The 14,183-nt window shown below is 37.8% G+C and overlaps 1 protein-coding gene across 1 annotated transcript in view; it reads right to left on the bottom strand.

The window, feature by feature from the left end:
* Positions 1-6,420: 6,420 nt before the first annotated feature.
* SLC17A6 (solute carrier family 17 member 6) overlaps positions 6,421-14,183 on the bottom strand; it is a 36,963-nt gene continuing 29,200 nt past the window's right edge. The window contains exons 8-12 of the mRNA XM_036258562.1: positions 13,156-13,305; positions 9,038-9,170; positions 8,530-8,640; positions 7,915-8,042; positions 6,421-7,200 (exon numbers count right to left, since the gene is read on the bottom strand). Of these exons, the coding sequence (XP_036114455.1) occupies positions 6,865-7,200; positions 7,915-8,042; positions 8,530-8,640; positions 9,038-9,170; positions 13,156-13,305 (858 nt within the window). The 3' untranslated portion in view covers positions 6,421-6,864. The remainder of the gene's footprint in view (positions 7,201-7,914; positions 8,043-8,529; positions 8,641-9,037; positions 9,171-13,155; positions 13,306-14,183) is intronic.

The following is a 14,183-nucleotide window of genomic DNA, read 5'->3' as shown; positions in this document are numbered from 1 at the left end:
AGCCCAGAGAGCTGACATGACTTGCCTTGGGTTCTATAAAGGGCAGCGGCAGGTTTGGGGCTCGAACCCAAACAGTTCTGCTTTTTCTGCTATCCCATTGCAACTGGAATTGAGAGAGTTAATATTCCTTTAGACTAATGGCGACCTACTGATTCCCACCCTGCATTCATGGCCAGAGACAAGTCCCACAACACCTCCTTTTTCACATCTTTCAGAAACAGTCCAACAGACCCTGACAGGATCTGTCAGAAGGAAGGTTTTCTTCTGTGACATTTGTTCCCATGCAGACTTCTGTTGGCTTTGTGCAGAAGAACTTCATTTGGATTCATCAGCCTGTTCATAAATGTAAAAAATTCTACCTTTGCCTTGACTTTATAAAATATGATTCTCTCAAAGTGGTTGAATTAAATTATACAGCTTCTGAAAACTGTCAAATAGGCTTGAAGATCATGACAATTTCTTCATCAGCAGCCCAAATACAAAAAAAAAGGGAGGGGGATAAAACTTGTGTTCTCTGGGAAAAGTATTTTATCTGGTTTGCTTGCTTTTGCATTTTACAACACTGAAAAGTACATGAAAAATGTAATTGAAAGCCATACATGAATTCTTAGAATAAACTAATGTTGATATTTTCTCATAATTGTTTCATATCTTTCAAAATTTTTTAAATAATAACTTTGTAATGTGTTTAATGCTTTTTCCAAATTTATTCTCTTCCTTCCTCTCCAAATGCAACCACTATGAATACTTTTGTGTGTATCCTCCAATCCATGTCTTTATCCTCTTAGTATATAGACTATAGTATTTTATATTTTTATAAATGTATATGTTATATTTTACATATAGCATCCTATAATATCTGCTGTTCTGTGCCACATAAAGTTTATAAAATCCAATTGAAATAATAATTTAGGTAACCAACTTGAGTAATTTTTTATAAGAATATAAATATCTCAAGATAGTTTCCAAAATGGCCCATTGTGATGAATCTGCCAGTGGAGTTATACTTGAAGAGTTAATACCTTACATTTACTTAGCATTATGGAAAAGGAGAAGGGGAAGTCACATTTGTTAAATTCTTACTAATGTGCAGGGTGCCGAGCTAACTACTTGATATGTTATTTTATTTCATTGCAAAACCGGATACCAGTTTGGTATTAGAGTGCCATATGACAGATGAGAAAACTCATCCTCGGAGAGATTAAGTATTTTACCGAAGTCACACAACTACTTAGAGACAGTGATGAGGAGTACAAGGCCTGGAGCCAGGCGACTTGTATTCACATTCTAAATGTACTCCATTAGCTGTGTGACCTTGACAAAGGTCCTTCACTTCCCACTGCTGAAGTGCCCTCATCTATACAATGGAGTTAACAATATTACCTAACACAAAGCGTTATGTTGAAGATTACATTATAAATATAAATAATATACATATAAATAGATAACCCTGAGAACAGTGTCTGGTATTTCGTATGCCCTGTATGAATAATTCCTACTATTATTATTGGATCTCTCATTCACTTCCTCTTTTAAAATAAAATCAAAGGTAAATAACAACTAAACAAGCAAACAATTAAAAAAACACAAAAACTAAATAAAACCGAAGAAGGGAGAGGAAAACAGCAATTGAGCCAAAAAGTGCATCTCTAAAGCTTTTTGAGGAGTCCTAGGAGAAATGGTGGCCCATGTCCCTTCATACCTAAGTATTGATAGTGCTGTAATTGACGGGGTAGTATGCGTCCATCTTGTAGAAAGGCAAAGATCTTCATCTACTGCACACTGAGCAAAGTAATTAGACAGGTCCTCAAAAGGGATTTAACAAAACGAGAGAGATTTCTTCATCGTGCTTGCTCGTGGGGAAATCCACGGAAGGTTTCAGTCAGCAAGCACTGCTGAATCTGGATAAGGAACAGGGTAATATATCCTGATTAGGCAAGTCTTAGATGCCTGGCTGTGTTCAGGGGGGATGAAGAGTACGGAGCATGGGGAAGCTTGAGCATTTTAAGGAACTGAATAGTGTAGATCAACCTACATTGATAACATATTTTTGACAGCAGCTGACTGGAAATTCAAGTTTAAGGTCTTGCATGAGAATGGAGAGAAGAGAACAAAAAAGCTTACCCTGATCATTGCATCACTATCGTGAGAATGAACTCTCAAGAGCCACTATGTGCGGTTAAAGCTGAGGGAGGCAGCATGTACACGAAGGGGGGAAAGTGGAAACAGAAAGTGTATGGGTCACCAGAGACCCAGGGGAGAAACAGAACAGAAGACAATTTGAACTGGATGGGAAATGTGTTTAGTAAGTGCAGCCCATCCATCTCCCCTCCTGCAGATTCAAGCGCTGGAGAAAGCTGATGCTGGTCTCCCCAAGGCCTAGACCCCCTGCAGAGGGTGTCCGAGGTTGAGAAAAACTTCATCACCTTAAACTTTTTTTTAATGACATAGGGAGTACCTCAATGGCAGCCAGATTTTGGAAGTTTTGGGGATTAAGAAAAATCCTTTCTTAGGAAGGTTAGCAGGGGCCCCGTGTCCAAGAACCTCTTGTCTTAATCACATCTTTGTGTCCTGATGGGGCAACAGCATGTGCTGCAAACACCTCAGGGAGGGGGCTGGACTTTAAGATCCTCAATAGTGGAGACTAAATCTGTTTTCTCACCACCGTAGGCCCAGAAACGTCCACAGTATAGGTGCTGAATAAACACTTATTGCGTGAGTAAGTGAATTAGTAAATGAATCCCAGCAAAGTCAATAGCCAGTAGTAGTAGTCTCTATAGTCAAACACAGGAATAGTAAATTACAGATAGTAACTTAAATATCCATCATGGTTATAAGGATTAAATGTGTATATTTGTGACTTTCATTTCCCCAAAAGATCCACCCATGCAGAAAGAAAAAGAGAAAAGGGTGCTAAGAAAAAATGTTCATAAGTAAGGTATTGGATAAATACATACCTCAAATATAGCGGTCTGATGTAATAGAATGTTAGGCTAAAGAACTCAATTACTCAAATAGAAATAGACACATGCTAAAATGTCAAATGGAAAAAGTAGTTTGCAATAATAGATCAAGTATGATTTCAAATTTGTAAATTACAAAGTATATGTGAGCTTTCTGTATATGTGGTTTTTATAGAAAACATTCGAGAAATCGTTGAACAGTGATTATGTCTAGACATCAAGATTATTGACTTTATATTTTATTGTTTTTAATCGTCTTCTTTACCTAATAAAGATCCCCTTTTACCCCATACTACATTTATAATCAGAAGAGTAATAAAGTGATTTAAAGTGAAAATAAATTACTCTGGTGCTGTGGCCAGATGGTATGTATCTTTGTTTCAGTCCTGCCTGGGGAATCTTTAGGAAATTAATTACACCCTGACCCAGTCCCTTATTTAGAAAAGAAATACTAATATGAATATGTGGCTTTTCAATCTTACAAGGCAGTTGTATGAACAAAATGGGCGATGCATGGAAAAGCATTTTGAAAATTGCAAAATACTAGATACATATAATGAACAGATGTGGATGGGCGTTGGGAGGGGAGGACAATGTGAAAAAGGGGAGGAAAGAAGTGGAAGATGACTTTGCATGACTGAGAAAAGAGAAAATGAATATGGCCAGTGGTAATATTAGGAGACATCATTAGAGCAATTTCCTACAGCAACTGTGAATGTTTGTCTTATGGAATTGGGGAAATTATATAGTGTTAGATTCAAGGCATTTTCATTCCTGCCATCAAGTTATGCAAAGATGGCCTGTGAGCCTCCCTAAGAATTAAGCTTTGTCTCTGGCCATTGTTTCTTTAATCAGTTTTTTTTTTTTATTTTTTTTTATTTTATGTGAGAGAGAAACATTGATCGGTTGCCACCCACAGGCACCTTGACCCAAAACCTGAGTATGTGCCCTGATCAGGAATGAAACCGACAACTTTTTGGTGCACAAGACAATGCTCAACCAACTGAGCCACACTGGCCAAGGCTGGTCATTGTTTTTGTTTCTTTTTTAAATCCTCACCCAAGGATATTTTTCAATTTATATTCAGAAAGAGTAGGAGGGAGGGAGGGAGGGAGGGAGAGAGAGAGAGAAACAGTGACATGAGAGAACACATCGATTGGCTGCCTCCTGCATGACCCTGATCAGGGCCAGGGACTGAACTGCAACTGAGGTATGTGCCCTTAACCAGAATTGAACCCGCAACTTGTTGGTCTGCGGGCCGATGCTCTAACCACTGAGAAACCGGCCAGGGCTGGCCATTGTTATTTTTATGCAGAGGAATGCAGGAAGAAAAATATACTCCCTTACCTCACCCCCATACCTACTCACATGGACTGAGGTTATATTAGTGGTGGATATGGGGTAGAGGTTGAAGCAACAAATGTTTTTAACTAATGCCTTAAATAAAAACCTGGTTTAAAAAGAAAATAAAAACAAAACTATAATTAATCATAACAACTTCTTGCCAAATCCATAGCATCCTCTTGATCAAGTCAGTTTCTCTCATTGACCTTCAGTGTCCTTATTTGTTAAATAAGGGGTGTCAACTAAATCACTCATAAATCCCTTTGAACAGTCAAGTTCTAAGGGTCTCAGATTCCAATGCTGTAGGATATCTGAGCTAAGGGATCGCCTTTCAGCTTCAGTTTTTTCCTTTGTAATCTGGAATAACGTGCGTTTCTCCTTTGGAGGGTCACTGTGAAGTTACATTAGAGATTCTGCATAAAATGTTTGGGGCAGTGCCCAGCCCAAAGTATGTGTGCAATCAAAATTAGGTAGTATCAGTGACCTGACACGTTTTGAGTTTTTCCCTAAATGTTTCTTTAAACTTAGCAGAAGCTGTGGAAGATAGAGTGACTCCCAGACCTATTTCTGGAGGAAAAGCTGTCTCAACAGAACCCTGTCCCACACAATCTAAAGAATGTCATGTTTTTCCATTTAATCCCAAGTGGCTAAAAAAGTGTTCTGGAGCCTAGATTTGGCTTCCTTGGATCACAAGCTGAATTCATATTAAAGCTATAAACTAAATAAAATAAACCCATGTTAATGCACTGGCTTTTTTTTTTTTTTTTTTTTTACAAAAGAATAAATAGAGCATTTTATTAACACTTTTTTTTTTGCAGCAAAAATGATAGTCCATACCTTTCCATTCAACACAACAAAAGCTATGATCACATTATATCACTTTGAGACACAAAGCAAAAGGTATTTTTATTTTCTTAAGGTCAAGAATGGTTTGCATTTTTAAAACAAACTTTATGTTTTATATTTGCAGTAGCAGGGCCTCCAGTCACTAGCACAATACAAGGAACAGATCAAATATCCAGAATAGACAATTAAATACACCAATAATATTTTAAATTGAATTGGGAAATGCATTATTATCATTTTAGAACATGATAAAGAGGTCTGATGTTAATTAAAAAAAAAAAAATCATTCCAACCACCCAAAAAGCTACCACAAGCAAAATAAAGATAATATACAGACAGGAATTTTATGCATTTGCACTTATTGCTTGGTACACAAATGTTGCAATTACTGTTGAATTATATTAAGAAGTGACAAGCAAAATGCCTCTGCCCCATCTAAAATTCTATGACTCTATGAAAGTAGAAATTGCAGTCCCCTAACCCAACGTTAGATGTATGCTATTTTGTGTGTGTGAAGATTATTTATTATGTTTCTGTGTATGGATATGTATAAGATATACAGATATATATAGATATAATTTTAATATAATTTGTTGTCCTATATAAGACAAATATACTTTAAATGGGACTTTAAATAATAAAATTATCTACTTACAATCTCTCTATTAAATTTATCTTTTTATATTATATATATAGATCTGTGGCACAAGTTTCATATAGTATTTAGTTATTATGGAAGAATAATCTCTAAATCATTTCCTATTTTTGTTGTTGTTAATATTGCATTTTCAGGGCTCTATTTCCATAGTAAATTTCTTATTAGATTCTTTATGGTGTGTGCATCTTTTTGTTTCTAATGCAAGTTACAACCTGTACAAAGTTGTAAAAAAAATACATCGAAGTCTTTTTTTAAATTTTTTTTGCAAAAAAAGTTATGTGATATGCTACATGAAAAGTCCGATTTATTAAAATGTGAAGTGTTTTATACTGTCAGGTAAATGAATGGAAGAACATGAAGCATACTCCACACTTGACAAGTTCTGTTTCACAGATGTGCTTGTGTCCAAGTGTTTCACATAAACCTCTGCAAGACATTCCTTTTGATAACCAACAAAATATCCCACGTTATAACAATAATTATTTAGTACGCCTTGCTAGTTGCTAGCCCACACTATTTTTTCCTAATTGAGAGATATCCCGACTTCATGATTTACACCCAATATATATTGTCAACATCTGATACAGCCAACATGACATTATTATTATTATTATTATTTTTAAACAGGACTTCTGCATGAGATCTTGCAATACAGTGTAACAAATATATAAGTGCATTTTACACCCTCAAGTAGCTTTGGCTTCCTAACCTTTGTAGGATGAAATGTGCCAACTGCCTTAGTTGTGCTTTATTAAATGGTGATGAGTTCTAGCTCATATGAATCCAATGAATAACTGCTTGCTTCTACCGCTTTTGACCAGTCAACCTGTAAGTCGCAAACGCAAGATGACCTGAATGGAAATGATGGACTTTCACAACTTCCACAGATTGCACAGGATGGTAACTTCAGGAGTTTGTTTTCATTTCATGTTTACAGCAAGACTTGCCTGGTTGATATGTTTACATGTTTACACCACGTATTTGTAAAATTTGTGTGCAATCACAATTAAGTTAATCACAAACACTAAAAATAAATCCAGCAAGTTAGCTTTGTTATGAATACTCATCTCGGTCCTTGTAGGTGTATGTGTCTTGTCCTTCTTCTTGTACAAATTCCTCTTTCTTTTCCCAGCCATTGGGCCAGCCTCCATTGGCCTGTGTCGTGGCGCCGTACGACTTGGTGGTGCCATAATTTATGTAATTTTGAGTAATGTCCCCCGTTTCCTCATCCAATTCGTCTTCATGGATGAATCCACATTTTTCTTCGCTTGTTTCCTCGGGGTCTGCCCAGGGCTGCTTCTCTCCTGAGGCGAATATTGCGTAAAATATAACTCCGCCGTAGTGGACCAGGGCGGCGATCAGGAACACGTACTGCCACTCCTCGCGCGACTGCGGGGACAGAAGGGGGCGTGAGAACCGGCCCCGTGGCCGGGACACCTGCAGGCGCCTCCCCGCGACGCTGCACGGGACGCGGCTTCTGGGGAGCCCCTGTGCGGGTTGCCTGAAGCAACCCCTGTGACAGAAGCTTTCTATAGTACTGTCACTTTCACTGTTTAAAAAACATTCAAACCTAACGTTCTGAATTCATTCCAAATATATCTATGGTCCACTGATCTTCAAAATATTTATAATTGATTTAATATTTTTCTTTCAGTCCCTTTTTTTTTTTTTTTTAATTTTCTTCTAGTAAACCAAAAATTTGAAGCTCTCTCTATAAGGATAAGTAGCTGGTGATTATATTCTTCTATGGATAGTCATTCCAGAAGAGTCTGAAATGAGGTTTGTAAATAAAGCTCAGAAGATTTCTGCTTGCCTGTTCTAATAGGTTAAGAGCAAAAGGTTGTTTATTTTGTTTGCTTGTTTTTAACTGCATCAGGGGTATCAGAAATATTAAAAGGTGTTGAGAAGCATGTTGTTTGTTTATTGGTTGGGCAAGAGGGCTCACTCAGAGTTCTTTGATATTTTCTTCTGACTCAGTCACCTCGCCTGCCCAGAAGTGTGGTGAGTGGACCAGAAGAGCAATGCCAAAGAGAATATATTAACCCTTTCCCCAACCATGAGGGAGAATACCTATAACTGGGCATCCGTTTTATTCCATCTTACCTTATTCTTTGTCATTGCACCCACAATGATAGGGCAAACCATTCCTGACAATGTGCCAACACCATTTGAAATGCCCATTAAGATACTGGCATATCTTGGAGCAATGTCCAGGTGGTTAACATTGAAACCTGAAATACACACATAATCTTTGACTCAGAGAATCTCAAACTTCTTCGAAGTACCTATAGAATATTCTCTACCACTCTCACCACCCTCCTTAAAAGATACTAGGTACACAGCAGGTGCTTAATAACTACATTTTGATCATTTAGCTCAGGGATATAATGAGAATAAAATGAAGTATAATTTCTTATCTATTGCTTAATATGTGATGCTCACTCCATGAAGGAGGTATGTTCTCTTAACCAAAAAGTAAATGAATTAAATAAAAAGAGTAAGAAGGGAAAAAAGTGAGTAGTAACAAACTTAAATAATGGTTTATAAATGTTTTATCATTTTTAATATAATTTTTAGTGGGAATACATTGAGTATACTTTCTCAAGTCAAATATTTAACGAGGAAAGTAGAATATATAGAGATAAATGGATAGATCATCTCATTACCACGAACCAAACTCAGATATCACAAGTACAAATTTAAAAAACTGTAAATTACCAGATATAGCGAATCCGCTGAATCCCACGGCAAGTACCAAGAATGAGATAGCTACCCCTCTAGTGTGAGAATAGCCGACCACCAGAAGCAGGGTCGCTTCCATGCCAAAACCTTCAGAAACGAACACATGAAAACACTTCAGAAATCTGTTAATTTTTCCAATGAGCCCGAGCCACTAGAAATGCCCCCCCAAACCACTTCAGGCAGTCTGGCTTCAAATAGTAACAACAGTTACCATTTATGCACAAAGATCACTGAAACCTTCCTGGTGTTTGAATGAACACATCAAACACAACCTTGGGTTTGAATGGTGGAAAAGGTCAGGTTAGTTATGCAGTTATTTAAAACGAGGAGTTACAAAAACCTAAAGTGAGATGGGAAAATGATTATAAATGAACACTGAAGACACATATTGAGCTGCATATCAGATATGTAGAGAAAAAGTCACTGACGCAGATCAGAACTTCATGAACTAAAAACATGTTCTTAACATCACTTATGTACTTACCACCACAATTCATGATCTTTCTTACTGTAGTAGTTGAAAGAATTTGCCTGCTTCTCAGAAAGTCTGCAATCTGCCCTCCAATAGGCACAATAATTGTCATTACTAAGTGTGGCACAGCAGACAGCATACCAACCTGGTGGGAAACAAGAGAGGAGAAATATACATGACCCTAAGGAATGTGGGCAATTTAATGGTCTTTGTTTTCGGAACCCATCATAAACTCTTTGTGGACAAAGGCAGGAAGAATACTGTCTCCAAATGGCCACTTACTTATTCCTAGAACAAGTAATAACTTCCACAGAATAAATGAGAAAAGCCTTTTATGTTCTAGAAGAATACTTTTCTTCTGTGCTATGAGTCAGTAAATTTTGCGTTGATGAATAAATTACCTTGAATATTACCACAGAGTGATTTGTACTTATGTACTCATTTTGCATTCTTTTTTTTTTTTTAATCCTCACCTGAGGACATTTTTTCCATTTTTTGTTCAGATAGAGTGGGAGGGAGAGAGAGAAAGAGAGAGACATTGATGTGAAAGGGACACATCCCAACCCTCACAACCCAACCAGGGCCGGGGACAAACTGCAGCCGAGGTTCGTGCCCTTAGCGGGAACTGAACCCGGGTCTCTCTGGACCACAGGCCAACACTTTAACTGCTGAGTCAAACCGGCCAGGGCTCATTTTACATTCTTAAATGTGTTTTCAAAAATTTATCCTTAGCAAGAAGGGGATAGTAGGAAAGAGGGAGAGGAGAAACACATTCGATAAAACCTTAACGAGGCTATATTTTAAAAAAGTTATTTTTTTCTTTATTGATTTTAGAGAGAGAGGAAGGGAGAGGAAAAGAGAGACTGGAACATGGATGGGAGAGAACATCAACTGGCCGCCTCCTGCATGCCCTGCACTGGGGATTGGGTCCACAACCTGGGCATGTGCCCTGACTGGGAATCCGGGAATCGAACCAGTGACCTCTTGGTGCATGGGTCGACTTTCAACCACTGAACCACACCAGCATAATAGAGCTGCCCTGGCCGGTTTGGTTCAGCGGTTAGAGTGTCGGCCTGCAGTCCAGAAAGACCCGGGTTCGGTTCCCTCTAAGGGCATGTGCCTCGGTTGCAGTTTGTCCCCAGCCTTGGTTGGGTCCTGCAGGAGGCAGCCACTCAATGTGTCCCTTTCATGACAATGTTTCTCTCTCTCTCTCTCTCTCTCTCTCTCCCTCTCTCTCTCTCTCTCTCTCTCCCTCTCTTTCTCCCACTCTATCTGAACAAAAAATGGAGGAATGTCCTTGGGTGAGGATAAAAAAAAGTCATAATAAAGCTAACAACCTTTATTGCATTTTGAATATATGTCTCTTATGAGTTTTATATTCAGTTTCTATGAGTCCAGAAGAATGTAGATCAATTCTTCAATTTTAGGGTTTTTTTAATGTTAAATATTAATATTTGGTCACATTGACATACAATGAAATATACTTTCTATGTATATTTAACCAGCATCAATTCACACATTTTTTTTACCAATAAATTATGTGCAAAGCACTATTTTCTAGAAATTATGGAAGCAGAAATAAAATGCATTTTAACTATATATTACCACATACATGGACTTAGTAAATTTTAAATATAAACATACATGGAGGTTTTTTACTAAGTATAACTTGAAACACAGTTCCTGGAAAATTATAGGTGCTAGATAAGTTTATTATTTGATGTAAATATGTCTTTCAAATTAGATTATTAAAGGCTCGAGACAAAGGTTGTATTTTATTTTACAATGGTGTATAACATGGTGTCACAACTGTGGACCTGGGTTGTTTTGATAATGGAGATATTGATGATTCGAAATAAGTCAAATGTCCAAGCTATTTAAGTCTTTCTTTCACTTCAGATAGAAGTGTTTTATATTATTATTATTACTATTACAGTTTATTATAGAATTTAATTTCTGAACCATGTCAGCCTAGATCCAAAGCCCATGTTCTATTTCCTCCTTTACATGTTTTAGAGGTAAGTCAAGAGACTTTTATTATTATTATTATTTTACCAGCATAATTGAAATCTTCAAGTCAATTTGTGTGTGTAGAATTTATCCACAATTTTAGTTAAAAACATAATAAGTGAATCAAATCAACCCATCTGGTTATTATATTTAGTTTTTGTAAAATATCATTGCTTTCACTCAAGCATTTTCAATTAATTGGAGCTACAGGGCCAGAATGACCATACAGTTCCATTAACATCAGTTGGTTTCTTCACTCTCCCCCATGAGACCTGACTTTATTAATAGCCTCTCAGTGTCATATTTGGCCTAGATTATGAAAATGGACTCACACCTCCAGCAGCCTTTGTTGGGAAGTATAACACCTCTCAGAGCTCCCAAAGGCTACCCTGCAATGTCTGCTTAGCCCCAGAGAGAAGAGCCCTGTCTAAAGCAACCCTTCTTCTCAGTAACGGAGGAGACAGTTTCCTTAGAAACAGGGATTACAAAAGAGCTTTTAGAATAGCTACTCCTAAACTCAGGTTTCCTTCAGCTCCAGGCCTCGAATAGTCTTTCAAGTAGAGACATAAAATGAATCGTGAGCCCAGCTGGACTTATGTAATGACATGAAGAGAGATGCTAAGTCCATTGAGAGCACAGGCAAGTGTATTCAGGACTCACAAAGGGCTTGACACAGAGATGACATTGAACAAATTCTTGCTAAATGCTTAAATGAATATATAGTTTACCTGAATTTAAATGGCACAGTAGAGAGAATTGAAACAAATCAAAGGATCTGGGTTTAAACGTGATTCTGTCGTTTATTAGCAGCTCAGCTTCAGGCAATTTAAATACCATCCCTAGATTTTGTTTCTACATCAGTTCAAGAGAAATGGTGATCCTTATACCCAGTTCAACCACACGAGGTTGTTCATGAATATGAAAGAACCTTGGAGCCCTGGCCGGTTTGGCTCAGCGGTTAGAGCGTCCGCCTGCGGTCCGGAGAGACCCGGGTTCGGTCCCCGCTAAGGGCACGTACCTCGGTTGCAGTTTGTGCGGGTGCAGCCACTCGATGTGTTCCTTTCACATCGATGTTTCCCTCTCTCTCTTCCTCTCTCTCCCTCCCACTCTGTCTGTACAAAAAATGGAAAAAAGTCCTCGGATGAGGATTTGAAAGAACCTTGGAGATTTCAAACCCTTATGTAAATATGAAGTAGTATTATTTTGTTCATTTTATCCTTAGAGAAAATCTCAAAATGATTATATTTTCATGGCTATGAATACATGTCTGTAGCATTTAGCTTACTCTGCTGTAATTGGTAACTATTTTTTTTTTGTCTATACCACCAAGCTATTAGCTCTTGAGGACAAGAAACATGTTCTTATTTCTGAATCTAACACAAAACTTCGCATATCATGTTCAACAAATGCTTGACAAGTGAATAAATTGTATAAACAACATACAAAATGTTTTCAGGTATGTTTTGTCATCCTCCAATATTTTAGCCTGACAGATTTCTGAGAGCACTGAAGAAAAGTTAGATTGGCAACTTCCACCTTGATAAAATAATTTTTCATTCACTGTTCCATTGTCTCTGACCTGACATTTAAAACAAGTTATGTTTGCCCTGACCGGTGTGGCTCAGTTAGTTGGGCACCATCCCATGAACGGAAAGGTAGCAGTTTGATTCTGGTCAGGGCACATGCCTGGGTTGCGGGCTCAATCCCTGATGGGGAGTATGCAGGAGGCAACTCTCACATCAATGTCTCTCTCTCTCCCTCTCACCCCTCCCCCATCCCTTCCTCTCTCTGAGCATGTCCACCGGTGGAGATTAAAAAAAGAAGTTATGTTTAATTGTAGAGAGAAGCCGACACTGCCACCCCAACTGTGATATAAGCTCCATGAGGGCAAAGACTAGGTCTGTTTTGTCTGCGTTTCCCACAACAAAGAGCAGTTTCTAGCAGACATTTGAAGGCAGTACACAAACACCTTACTTAGTCTTTGTTTGCCAGAGGTTATTTGTTGACCAAATAAATAAAGAACTCATGAAATTTAGAAGATAAGATCTTGACATAGGAACTGAACATTCGCTTAAATACAAAAATTATGTACTAGTTAAATAAAAATCATTTTTACATACCTTGCTGATTTCAAATCCAAAGACTTCTTCAAAATATGCTGGCTGACTAATAAGCAATAAATAAAATGTCCAGCTTCTGCAGAAGTTTGCGACAATTATTGCATAGACTGGCATAGATGTAAAAAATTTCCTCCATGGAGTCTTGAATTTCTGAAATCCCAAAAAGAGAGCCATTCTGACCATTTAAAATATATTCTAACTTACATAGGAATGATAGATGCTTTGCATTTTCAGGATGTGTATGTCAGGGCATGAATAGGAGGTAGGCAAGCAGTGAATCATTAATTGCAACAATCCAGTTAACCTTAGTTGCATGAATAATCAATGGAAGAGAAAAAAAGACACCAGCCTCTATTCCGATAAAATTGTTTCAGTGTTGGAAATATACAAGCTTCCATATTTATAAAGAACTAATTTCAAAAGTATAGATCTCAGTCCCTGGCCAGTTTGGCTCAGTGGTTGAGTGTCAGCCTGCGGAATGAAGGGTAGCAAGTTTGATTCTCATTCAAGGGCAGGTACCTGGGTTGTAAATTTAATCCCCGGGCCCCAGTCAGGGCCATGTGGGAGGCAACCAAATGATGTGTCTCTCTCACATTAATGTTTCTCTCGCTACCCCCACCCCATCCTCCTCCCACTCTATCTAAAAAAAATTAATGGAAAAATATCCTTGGGTGAGAATTAACAACAACAGAGTATAGATCTCAGGTTCCAAGATTTTTCTCAGCAGTGATAAATAACACTCAGCTATAACTCACTGCCAAATCAGTGACCTTGTTGGTATCCAAACTATTTTATCTAAAATAGTGAAAATTCAATATAGTTAGGAAAATAAAAATAAGAAAAATTAAGAGCACCATAATCAAAAGCCTATCTGAAGATAAAGATACCACTAGCTATCTGCAAGTTCTCTTGATGGTCAATGGATATCAGTATAAATTCTGTGAGACTGGAGTACAAGGCTCTAAAACTCACGTGGTATATATCGGGTTAAAGCGTTCGCCACCAGCACACCGTGGACACATTATAAC

Source organism: Molossus molossus, unplaced genomic scaffold, assembly GCF_014108415.1.
Source record: "Molossus molossus isolate mMolMol1 unplaced genomic scaffold, mMolMol1.p scaffold_m16_p_13, whole genome shotgun sequence".
NCBI lineage: Eukaryota > Metazoa > Chordata > Mammalia > Chiroptera > Molossidae > Molossus > Molossus molossus.
Note: the sequence above shows the minus strand (reverse complement) of the source record. Positions and strands in the feature narration are given on the sequence as shown.